Here is a 12,371-nt window from a genome sequence, read left to right as displayed (position 1 = left end):
ACTCAGATGTCCTCAGCTGGAGGGGAGTGAGGTTGGGCCACCACTAGCCAGACCCGGTTCTACCCTGGAGAATGGGATCTGCGAGCAAGAGCAAATCAGGATCACCAGTGGCCTTATGCAACAGCACAGGACATGCTACAGCACTGGGGGGTTTTCCAGCTCCCCAAGCTGCCCACCATGCAGGCAGGGCAACACTTGCTGCCCCTGCTCAACTCTGTTCTTGCCAGTTGAGGTGGGGACTGGCTTTCAGCCAGGCTCATTCACAATTAGACCATGCCTTCGACCATGCCAGACACTGTGGCGATAGCTCTGGCTGTTGCATGCCACCTACTGCAGCCCCAGCTGGGGGTTTTCTCTCAATATTAGGTTTCAAGATGCTCAAGCTGGGTACGACTGCCCAGCAGCTTGGTGCAGTAAATTGGGCACTGCTTCCTGTCACGTTCAGTAAGGTCAGAGCATGAAACATGGCAATGGCTTACAGGTACTTATGTGTTGGTCCAGTCTGATGTGGCAGAAATCATGGGCTTGGTGGGGCCAGGCTGAGGGGGCATCTCTCAGAAACCGCCATGTGTAAGTGTAGCCACTGTGGCAAGGTTTGGGCTGGCCCCCGCAACCCAAGGAGCTTTGCACTTCAGTGGGCTTCCTTGTCATCATCCTGCCCTGGTGGGTTATGCTATCAAAAAGTGACCCTGGTTGTCCTCAGGGTAGTCAGCAGCCAAAAGAAGGACTTTCTCTCCCTGTCATTTGTCTGAATGAAGTTGCGAAGAGCAGGAGGGGGTGTGGGTTGCTTCACATGTACGTTAATATTCAGCTGCGGCAGGAAAAATCAGAGCTGGGTCTCCATTTCTTTTTCTCTGTGTGTGGCCTAGTCATCACAATGTGTCTGCACTGGTTAGTGATGGATGGTGGCTTTTTGCTCCTCAGGGCTCTGTTCTCCGTGTTGCAGGGTTATCACTGCTTTGTCCCCAGCCTAAGCCTCGGCATGCCAGGTACTGATGGTCTCAGCCTTGCTGCTATGAGCTCAATGTCCCCATTTTCTCCACAGGAGGCTTTGCCACCTTCTCGTCCTGCTTCCCAGGGCTCTGTGAGGGGAAGCCAGCTGCCATCCTGCCGATGAGCATCTCCCAGCCATGCTTGCCCGTGGCCAATGTCGGCCCCACACGCATCCTGCCACATCTCTACCTGGGCTCTCAGAAAGACGTCCTAAACAAGGTACGGCCCTGTCTAGGGGTCATGTCTGCCCTGTCCCATCTGGGACCCCAGCCATGCAGAGGGGTAAGGGCATTAAGGACTCCTCTCCTGCCCAGTGGGAGGACCACGTGTGGTCCGTCTGACCCTACCAGGAGGCTGAAGGCAGGGAGTGCATAAGCAGTGCTTGGCAGAACTGGGGAGGATGGTTCCAGGATGAGTCATCGTATATGGATGAGCTTTGGGGTGGTCAAACTCTTCCCAAGTGCCTGTAGCAAACTCAGGGACAGGAGAGACACACCTGGGAAAACACCTGGGCTTGGAGGGAGAGTTACCACAGCTGGATGGAGATGTGGAACAGGAGCCGTCTTTGCACCCACCCACCTAGCTAGCCAGGCTGCTAGATAACACCACTTTCAGCAATGCTGCTCCCTTTGGGAGCCAGAGAGAGTGGGAACAAGCTGGCATATTCAGCCACAGCAGCCCAGGGACAGGCAGCCCTGGCCAGGGCCAGGGACCTGTGCAGGAGGCCCAAAAATGTGCAAAGTTTTGCTGTGGGGAGAAAGGAGAAAAGAGGGATAGTGCCTGGAAGGGCTGTGATGTCATGCCAGGGAAGGAATTCTGTTTAAAGGAAAAATAACAGCGAGAAGAAAGAAAGAGGAATTGCCGTTAAAATGCCACCGGGCGCCTGCCTACCGCGGGCAGGAGGGAGCCAGCCAGGCGTCCTCGCCCAGGGCAGGCGAAGGGGGAGAGGGACCATGACGCCGGAGGGGGGTTGGAGACAGACAGGAGGGAGCGGGAAATTATATACAGGGAGTAGAAGGAAATGAAAGAGAAAAATGTCAAGAATGCGAGCCTGGGAGCTGGTCTGGCTCCGCACTGAGCGGAGGCCAGGCTTTGCAGAGCCTGCTGGGGCGGGCAGGAACCGGCTGCTGGAGAGCCAGGGCTGAAATCCTGGTGTGGTCTCCTGAGGAGCCAATGTCAGGCAGGGAAATTGATGGTTTCCTTCCCTTCCTGCCTCCTCTGAGGGTTTTTTTCATCTTTTGGAGCTGTGTTTTCTGCCATCCCCATGATGTGGCCAGAAGATGCTCTATTCATAGGCAGCAGAGCAGGGTCAAGTACAGAGGCCATGCATGGGTGATGCTTCTCTTCTCCAGTACATTGCAAAGGAGAGGTCCCACATGGAAGCTCCACACATTCTGATGTGTGGGAGGACTCTTTTATCTCATGTTTTCTTCTCCCATTTAATTCTGGGTCTCCCCTGGAATAGTGCAGACAAGCCACTGAGACCCAGCAGTTGGCCCAGATGTTCCCCCATATTTTTCAAAGCAAACTGCCCCCAGTTGTACAGGTGATACCTGATCAGATGGGACAGGGAAAGACACAGGACTCAGGTGAGCCATAAATTTGGCGTCAGCACCACATACAGGTGAAGCTGGCCGTAGCCCTGGGAGGGAAGGAATGGAGGTTGGTGTGGATGCAGCAGTACACACCCAGCAAGCCAGTTCCCTGATGGATGGCCTGTGGGTCAAACCTTACCCCCTTATTGCAGTTTTTGATCTGACCCTATTTACCTAAGGTCTGCCTTGTGCCACTGCATTTTATTGAGTCAGAAATATGGGCAGTCATGGTGGTCACTGAGTGGCCAAAGCAGAAGAGTCACAGAAAACAAGTCCGGGTTCACTCCAGTGTCAGAAGGAGTGTAGAGTTGGTTCCCCTTGCCACCTGCCTATGTGTCCCAACACAGGGGCATATGTTCACAGTGAAGAACTGTGAACAACTGAAAAATCTGTGAGAATTCCTGCTGCATTTCTGAAGGGTGTGGGAGCAAAGATGTGGGTTGACATTGGTTAACATAGCATGCTACCAATGACTCGCCCCACTGTTGGTGAGATGCCTCCTCTCTCCTACTGCTGATACTTTCGAAGCTTTCAGCCAGAGTTTTCACTGATTTTCTTTCTTGTATTTCCCTAGTCCTCTCATACTGGGGTTCTTGGGTTTTCCCCTCTGGGACCCCCTTCCAGGTATCTTTCGTCTTGCTTACTTTTACTTGGACCAAAGTAAAGATCTGCTGAGGTTCAAACCTGTGTTGTCTAAATTGACACAACCTTCTCAGCTGGTCTCTGCTGTACTACCGTCAGCTAGGCCAAGGCAGCAGTGGGAGACCCACAGGAGGAAATATTAGAATGGGAAAAGGCAGGGAATGCATGGCAAGGCAGATCTTCAGCACTTAGTGCTGGCTGAACTCAGCCCATTATTCAATTCTTCTTTCCCACCAGGACTTGATGACACAGAATGGGATAAGCTATGTCCTCAATGCGAGCAACTCCTGTCCCAAGCCAGACTTCATCTGTGATAGTCACTTCATGCGCATTCCTGTCAACGACAACTACTGTGAGAAGCTGCTTCCCTGGCTGGACAAGTCCATTGAATTCATTGGTGAGCTTTTTTTTCCAATGGTTGCAGACCCTCTAGTTCTCAGCCTTCAAACCCTGAACTCTTCTTCTGTCCTCCATGGTCTTACTCCCAGCAACCCTCGTTCTTTCACAGAAAGGGGTTGAGGGTTGGGAAGGGAGGCTAGAATAATTTTGCTCACCATCTCTGACTGCATCGATGCTTTTTTCTGTTTCCTCTACCATGCCCCAGACAAGGCCAAGGTGTCCAGCTGCCAGGTGATTGTGCACTGCTTGGCTGGGATCTCCCGGTCAGCGACCATTGCCATTGCCTACATCATGAAGACCATGGGTATGTCGTCAGATGATGCTTACAGGTGAGTTTTCCCTGGAGGGCAGGGAGGGGTTATGCCAGTATTGTTCACTCCAGGAAAAAAAGCAGGCTGAGCCCAGAAAGAGGGTGGGAGCTCCATGAAGCTCTGTCTTGCCTTGGCTGAGTCCCAGTTAAACCAAACCTCTCTTCATAAAGTACATGCAAAGGGGAATGGTTGGGAGTGTAAAATGGAGGGGAGAGGCAGTTCCAGCTCTACCCCTGGGGCATCCTGAGGCCCCATGGTTCCCCAAGACCCCTTTCTTCAGAGGGTCTTGTCATAAGGTCCCAGACAATGCCCCTTCTCCCCAAAGAGGCTAAGAGAGTAGGGGTGACCCACTGAAGGACCAAGCATCAACTGGGGCTGTCTGTGCCTCTCGGCAGGTTCGTTAAGGACCGTCGCCCATCCATCTCGCCCAACTTCAACTTCCTGGGCCAGCTCCTGGAGTACGAGAGGAGCTTGAAGCTCCTCAAGGCCCTGAAGTCGAAGGGTGACCGGGGCGAGGGGGACGCCCAGCAGGACCTGGCAGAGGCGGCTGAGGGCAGCTGGCACCCCCAACCACCTACCTCAGAGAAGGCCGAGGAGGTGCCAAGAGGCACCAGCTCGGCATCCTCCCACGGTGACCCTGAGCGGCAAGGTGGGACCCCGAAAGTCCTGTCACCCACCACCCTGCAGCAGGGGCTCAACGGCTTGCACCTCTCCTCCGAGCGCATCCAGGACACCAACCGCCTGAAACGCTCCTTCTCCCTGGACATCAAGTCCGCCTACTCCCCTGGTCTGCGGCAGGACCCCCCTGGACCCCCTGGCCCCGGGGACGCCCCCAAACTCTGCAAGCTAGACAGCCCCTCAGGCCCTGGCAGCCTTGGCCCCTTCTCCCCAGGGTCGGACAGCCCCGACCGGCCGAGCGGGCCCGACCTCCTGCTGGAGGCCAAGGTGAGGCAGCGGCGGAAGCACCGGCATCCGGCAGGCTCACCGGCCCACGGGCTCAGCCTCAACGTTGGCAGTGCCTGCGCCACACGCAAGAGTCCCGGTGCTGAGGACGGGCTGCCACCACGGCTCGGCCAGCCGACCTCCGCTCCTGGAGCCGCCGCCGCCACCTGGAGTGGTGTGCACCTGGAGTCCCCCAGCACCCCCTCCAGCGAGGCCGGCTGGTACTTCAGCACAGACTCTAGCAGCACCGGTGGTAGTGGCGGGAACCTGTTTGCCAGCACCGGCCCGTATCCACCGCCATTCGGCTGCGGCGGGGTGGCGGGCAGCTGTGAGATCAGACTGAGGGACAAGGCGCGGGCCGAGCCACGGGATGGGCGGCACAGCTGGCATGAGGAGGCTGGTGCTGAGAAGCAGTTCAAGCGGAGGAGCTGCCAGATGGAGTTCGAGGAGACCATGTCTGAGGGCAGGGCCCGGGAAGAGCTGGGCAAAATCGGCAAACAGTCCAGCTTTTCGGGCAGCATGGAGATCATTGAGGTGTCCTGACACCCCCCTGGGGTGCCTGGAGAGCAGGATCGGGGACAGGGCGGGGGGATATTTAAGCTGGGGGGAGAGGGGAGGGGAGAGGCGGGGTTGGGGGTTAGTATTTATACCCGTGCGTGCATTTTCAAGAGCACACACGCTGAAACCGAAGCAAAGACGAATGAGTCTTTCCAGAGTCGAGAAACATAATGGCACATGCTTAGTGTCCCTCCTGCAGCCACCCCAGTCCTTCCCCTCCATCCCCAGGGTTTCCCAGCCCTCAGAGGCCCACGCTCGAAATTTGGGCATAAAATTTCACTGGGAAGGGGCAGGAGTCACAATTTTGGCTGTGGGGATGGGGCACAGCACCTGTGGGGGGACCACAGCTGCCCCCTTCCTGCACTCCCATGCACTAAGCATGCTCTCCTGTGTTTCTCTGGCTAAGTATCCTAAAAATGCTGCACTGGAGCAGCCCTATACATATATAAATATATATTATATATAATATAAAGAAAAAAACCCGAAAACACACACACAAAGGAAAAGGTAAATGGTTTTACTGCAATTTTTATTGAGACGTAAATAATATTTCAATTTTTTGTTTTGTTTTTAATTTATTGAAGCTGTTCATTCTGGCAATGATTTGCAGACAATGTGGGGCGGTACTTTCAGCTCTATTTTTACTGTGTATGGTATTTAAATCTGAAATACGAGTTTCTAAGCAATATCTGAGGCCTGTGGCTCCTTCTATAGCTCATGTCGATGACAAAGATTTTCCCCCCTTCCCTCTGGGCACAGCAACAAGGGGACAGGAGACTCTTCTGGGCACTTTTTCTAGAAACAAACAAGCAAACGAGCAAACTATAAAACCTTCTTACGACACAAACTGAGCCAGAATACTCTCTCCTGGAAGCTGCTGCTGCTTCTTCACTACTTGGTGTGTTTGCTTCTCCTCATCCCCATCCCAGCCATCATCCCATCCCAGCCATTGTCCCCATCCTGGCTATCACTCCACCCTGGCTGTGCACCCCTCCCTTCCCCTGCGCTGCCCGTCCTCATTGGAGAGGGTGAGGAGGCAGTCACCCGAAGAGGAGGGAAGGGTGCCAGGTGTCACCTCCAGCTGTGCAGGGAAAGCGAAGGCGTCAGAGGCTGCCGGAACAGAGGCAGGGAGGGGAGGCTGGTGGTAGTTGGGATTTCTTATCAGGGGGTGTCTTGCCTGTCCGCCCCAGCCCCTTGGCTCCCCCCTCGCCTCAGCCACCTTGCTTGGGAGGTATGGGCACCGCTTTCCCTTTGGGGGTGGTGTTTTTTCAGGCTTCCCCCATCCTTCACTTCACATCCAAGAAACTCATGGGGAGCACATTTGCAGGTGCCAGGACTCCCACAGCCCTGTTCCCCTTCGGGCCAGCTCCCTTCCTTCCAGTGGGTGATAAGCTGGCCAGACACAAAGCTCTGCAAGCACATGGTGGGGGGCACAACCAACTTAATTTCAGAGGTGTTTGGCTGCTTCCCCCCATCCCAGTGAGGAGCCAAGCTCTTGCCCCCCAACCTCAACATCAAGTTGCTGAGAAGCTGCTTGCTGGAGCCGTAGGCACTGAACTGCCTCTGCTGCAAAGCACATCTCTCCCTGCAACTCTGTCTCTTTCTCCCTTGTCTTGCGCTAGTTTGCAAAGCTAATACCTCAGGGGTCTCTGTTCGTGCATGTCTGTGTCCTGTGTCCACTCCACTCCTTGGAGTGTTGTTTTTTTCTTTTCTGGGTCCATATGGTTTCTCTCCCTTCCCCTTGTTCCTCCTCTCGTTGCTCGTTTCTATCTTTAAATCAAACTACATGTGACAAAACCAAATGATCTCAGGTTTAAAACTGAACATAAAGCAGAGGTGTGAGGAGCTGCAATCATACAAGGAGGGGCTGCTCACTTCACCTGGTTGCTTCCCCAACCACCTCTGAGTCTGCAGTCGAGGCGAGTCTCCCTGGAGCCTCCTCGCTCTCTTCAGGCCAGCTTTAGTTTTTGTGGTTTTCCATGGGGCCATTTGGTGAGATGCTGGGGACCCCCACATGCTCCTGCCTCGTTCCCCGAGGTATGGTGGGGAGGGACGTGGGTGGCTGGGGAGCCAAGGACCACCTGCCTCTCTCCCCACATGGCTTTTGACAAGAGTGAGACATCTCATAGTCATCCCTCAAAAGCCACCAACACCCATTATTGCCTCCAGCAACCACCTCAAGCCAGCTCAGTGTTGCCAACCTGAACATTTCTCCCTTCTGGCTATGAAAAGACGATGACACTATTTTCTAAGCTCCCTTTTTTAAATTCCAATAAGCATTTGGGCCATCCCATGGGTTGGGCAGCTATTCAGGAGCTGCACCCACAGCAGGGTCTCCTGAGTGGGTATTGACATCAAGTTCAAGGGGGAGGGAAAAAGGCTTCGTCTCTCCTCCAGTAGTTCCCCAAGCCCAGGGTTAGTGTTGCCTGCCTCCTGCCCAAGCAGCGCTGCTGGTCCCCCTTCCCCTTCTGCTGCCCTGGGTGGTGGCATCTCTTCCCAAGCATGCCAGGGGTCATTGCCAGCTGATTTCTGCTCCATATTATTCAGTTCCTGCTCATTTCATAGTCCTCCATGGTTGGTGCCAGTGTGGATCAACTGAGCTCAGGCAAGTTGCTGGCAGGAGCCAGTTAGGTGTAGCTTTCAGCAGTGGAGAGGGGGTTAGATGACTTCCCAAGGGATTTAATAAAAAGAGGATAACAGGTTGGCACAGCCAGGTGGGGAGATGAGACAAGGCACCAGGGAGCTCTCTTGTAACTCATCCTGTTAGCTGACACGATGCGTTAACAAGTGCAAAAAAGCAGCTGGAGTAAGTCAGGAAAGAGAGGGCACAAGTAAATGAGACTCTGAATGTCTGCGAAGAGGCAGATACATGGTTTGCTTTTTGTCATCTTCACTCTGCCATCCCCTGGATGCTCCTCAGCCATGGTTGAGGCTTTAGGTACTACGGACTTTTCTCTCCTCTGAAACCAGAGCAAAGAGAAGTAGATTTTAAGATTAGTAGATCATAACTGCCAAGAGATATTCATGACCCACCTCTGCAGCCTTATTTTGATGTACTTTCCATTCATCCTTCCCGTTTACATTGGGCATGTGCACTAGAAGCCCTCTCGTGCAATATTTTAAGGCTACATCCAGAAAATCTGCCTTGATGGAGCAGCCTTGCCTGACTGTTTTCTGCCAGTGCTGACCCAAAGCCGTCAGGGTCATTGAGTGGCTTGTAATTAACTTAAATGATTTTTTAAAATCAGACTCTGTCTAATAGACCACTTTGCCCATGAATCAGAGAGCTGTGAGTTATCACAAGGATGGATGTGCCAGCTGGTAGCCCTCCCCATCATCTGTCAGCCAAGTGTTTTTATGGGGTGTCACAGCCAGACTACCTAACCCAAAGCGTCACTGAAACCAAAAATCATCCTTCCATGCCAATCTGATAAGGGTGTCTTTATTCATAGGGACCCACACTGGCAGAAGTGTGAGCAGAGGATAGGAAAGGTCTCTCTTTTCAAGGGAGGAACCAACAAAGCTATCGGGTGACCAATGGTCGCAGTAGCAGCAATAGCTGAGCTTTCCACCACATGGAGGATGGGGCAAACCACAGCTATCCTTCAGGCTAGAAGAGATGTTGCTGCCTTCCCTCCAGCCTGACCTGTCCCCTGGGCTGAGCCTTCTGGCCACCTCCTTCCTGGCTGCCTTTCAGGGGGCTAAGCAAAGTTGGGAGGAGGGCAGCAGTCAGGTCAGCAACACTGAGCCAGAGGCTTGGGTCGGAGCAGGCTTGACCCCAGCCTTGGCAGCAGTGTCCCCAGCACCTGCTGCCTTCCTGGTCCTTCTCTTTGTCTACTTGTTTCTTTGGACATCCACCCCCATTACATCTGTCCTTTAGGAGATGATGCCCCTTAGAACCCCCGCCTGCTGTCCCCTTCCCACTCCCATCCTTAATACTAATGATAATAAGCTATCAGTGTTGTCATTGCAATCTATGAATGATAGATTTGAGTATTTATGATTATTATTATGATTATTATGGTTATGATTCTGTACTTTTTTGATTCTTACTCTTTGTATGTTGCTCTTTGTTGCTCTGTTGTGAATAAACACAAGGCCCCATCACACCTTCTCTCTGCTCCCCGCAGCCCAGCTGAGGCTGCACTCAGCACAGGTCCCAGCTGTCCCAATCCCCAGGAGGCAAATCCAGCCCAGCAAACCCTTGTCAGAGGAGCTGGAGGGTAGTGCTTCCTAAGAGTATAAAGACACCCAAATCCAGGGCAGATCCATCCTCTTAACTCTTCCCTTCCCTTCCCTTCCCTTCCTGAGGCTCATCTCCCCAGTACAGGTGCCTGCTTGTGTTTTCAAAAGGCAGGAACCCACTGGCATCAAGAACAGAGGATTAAATGGCAAAAGTTGAAAGCTTCTGTAACAGCTTTAAGGAGCATTGGCCAAGGATCCAGCTCATGGAGTCAGCTTCCTCCAGGTTGTGGCCCTCTCACCTTCTTCTGCTGGCTGCACCTACAGGCTGCATCATCACCCACAGGGGCTTCTTGCTCTGCCATCACAGCTGGTTTGCAAAGCTCACTCTGCTCAGTTGAGTCCATGCACTGGCTCTGCATTTTAGCCATGTGCCCTGGACTTTTTTGGCTTGAGCATCCTCCTCATGCCAGCAAGCTCCCCCTGCCTGGGGACAGCACAGCCTGGGGAGGACACGTGGCTGGTGTTAGAGCAAGCTCAGTGAAAGAGCAGCAAGGAGAGATAACAGCAGCTTCTGGTACCTAGAAGAATTCAGAAAGGGGCTGGAAATGGCTCCCAACATGGGACTCCATAAAGCCTTTTCCAACAATGATAAATCAGGGTGTCATAAGTGGTCAGAATCCATGGCTTGTTTTTTGTACCCATTGTCTGGGCTCCTCGTACAACCTGGAGGTTTCCAGATGGCCGTAAGGCAAAGGAGGAGACATTAGGGGAAGGGAAGAGGAACCCTGTCTGCATTGTGGTACGAAACACTCTCTGTACAGCACCAGCCCCATGAAGAGTCATTTTAATTTGTGGAGTTTAACACCACCCTTCTCCAGGCAGCCCGGGCACAGTGTCTTGTCTCTGTTGTGACTTTGCTTTGCCGTGGTTTGGGGTCCTTCTCATTATGCTGTGCTGAACTCATTTCCAAGGTTGCTCTGAGACTGCACCGGAGAGCAGAGACCTCAGGTCTCGCCCCTCTCTCAGGGGACCCTGGCAGACCCCCAATGGAGTCCCGGTCCGGTGTCACCCTTCCTACCTCACCTGCCTTTGGGGCAGCCATGGACGGGGAGGGAACAGGCAGGTCCCGACCACGCCCAGGCTGAGCCTCTTCAGCTCCTGCCCCCATACCTGCAAGATCAGGCCCTTCCTCAGCAAGCACAACACGAGGAGGGAGTCTGCACCCACCCTGGCATACCTGGGGACTCCCGAGCAGGGAAGAGAGGCTCTGGCCACCAGCCCCACCATACTCCCTTCCTCGCTGTCTGTTGGGTCAGTGCCAGCATCAGACCCGGGGAGACACCCTGCCCCTGCCTCGTCTTTATTTATTTATTACCAGAGGCTGTAAACAGCAGTGCTTTTCTACCCTCTACTTTCTTTTCCTTTCTTTTGTATTTTGGAACAACGTGTTGTAATAAATACCCAAATAGGTGTTTTAACAGCTGGTGTCAGTCTTGGTTTTTGAGGGCTAGACTTTCTCAGGGTGGGGCTGGAGGGTCCTCTTTGGGGATCTGCGGAGGGCAGTGGATCTTCAGCTGCATCAATGAGGGCCAGAGCTGGTAGAGAACTGGACACACAGCCAGACCCATGTCTATGTGTAGTGCCCTGAGGCTGGAAGCTACAGCTGGAGTAATTCAAAGCAGAAATAAGACTCATGGCTGATGGAGTAGGGGGATAAAAATTAATTGGAGCATTCATGGGCCCACGGAGTGCAAACAACTGCTGTAGGGGATTTGGATGGTCCAGTGTGTGGTTTGCGACTCTGAAGCTGTAGGCAGGCACCTGAGCAGCCCCTTTCTAATGAAAAAGACTGGCCTAGTCCTGCTTTAGATGGGTATATACAAGTGTAGGGGATAGTACAGATTGCTGAACTAAAGAGCACATAGTCATGGAGTGTTTGCATTGAATACATTCTGTTATTTTATTGTTATTACTACTACTACTACAACTTTTCTGCCTCCCAGCTATACTCTGCTCCCACCTTCCTCCTGGTGTGGCAGCAGTGTGTAGCCACACCCTTGCTGTGCACTACAGCTAAACCCTATAAACATCCCCTGGTTCCCCCAAAGCTGACTGAGCCACTGCCTCTTCCCCACAGCAGCAGCTCTGCTGTGCTCAGGGGCAGCTGGCAGGCACCAACCAGCAGTCTGATTTCCGCTGGGCTGTGCTCAAGCAGAGGCTGGTGGAAGCGTTTCCCCTCTTACCCCTGCAGCAGGTTTGCTTTGGAGGGAGGAGAAGGCATGAGCAGGCTCCCTGCAGCTCTGGCTCCAGAAAGCTGCATCACTTATTAACTCAAGTGCAGAAGGGACATCCATCCCCATGGCTGTTTTCCGCAGGTCGGGCTAAATCCCCTGGTCTTTTATAAATCCACTCCCCTCATCCAACTGCAATTGTTGAGTCTTTTGTAAAGCCTCTTGAAACTACAGCCATCATCTGCTGCTGGTGTAGAAATTACACTGCCTGGTGTGAAGCCTTGGCCTCCTGCTCAGCTGATCCACACTTAGTGACTTCAGAGGGGCTGTCTGCATGCCCTCCTCTCTCAACCACTCATTGCCATGAGTGACATGGAAAGGGAAAATTATTTAATATAGGAACATGAATGTTGCTCTCATGTCCTTCCCTATTTACCTGTTCCTGACTTCATTTTTCCAAACCTGGGGAAGATGCTGCACAGGACTCTCCAGGGCTGACATGTCATGTCACTGCT

General features: G+C 53.2%; 1 protein-coding gene across 6 annotated transcripts in view; it reads left to right on the top strand.

The window, feature by feature from the left end:
* Positions 1 to 5,482, top strand: part of DUSP8 (dual specificity phosphatase 8) — a 42,812-nt gene extending 37,330 nt beyond the window's left edge. For all 6 annotated transcript variants that reach the window (XM_064452499.1, XM_064452501.1, XM_064452502.1 and 3 more), the window contains 4 exons: positions 1,046 to 1,212; positions 3,468 to 3,627; positions 3,835 to 3,958; positions 4,336 to 5,482. In XM_064452499.1, coding sequence (XP_064308569.1) covers positions 1,046 to 1,212; positions 3,468 to 3,627; positions 3,835 to 3,958; positions 4,336 to 5,425 — 1,541 coding nt within the window. In that variant the 3' untranslated portion in view covers positions 5,426 to 5,482. The remainder of the gene's footprint in view (positions 1 to 1,045; positions 1,213 to 3,467; positions 3,628 to 3,834; positions 3,959 to 4,335) is intronic.
* The last annotated feature ends 6,889 nt before the right edge of the window (positions 5,483 to 12,371 follow it).

The sequence above is a fragment of the Phalacrocorax carbo genome, chromosome 5 (genome assembly GCF_963921805.1).
Source record: "Phalacrocorax carbo chromosome 5, bPhaCar2.1, whole genome shotgun sequence".
Lineage (NCBI taxonomy): Eukaryota > Metazoa > Chordata > Aves > Suliformes > Phalacrocoracidae > Phalacrocorax > Phalacrocorax carbo.
The sequence above is the reverse complement of the archived record's forward strand: the minus strand, read 5'-3'. Positions and strand labels throughout refer to the sequence as shown.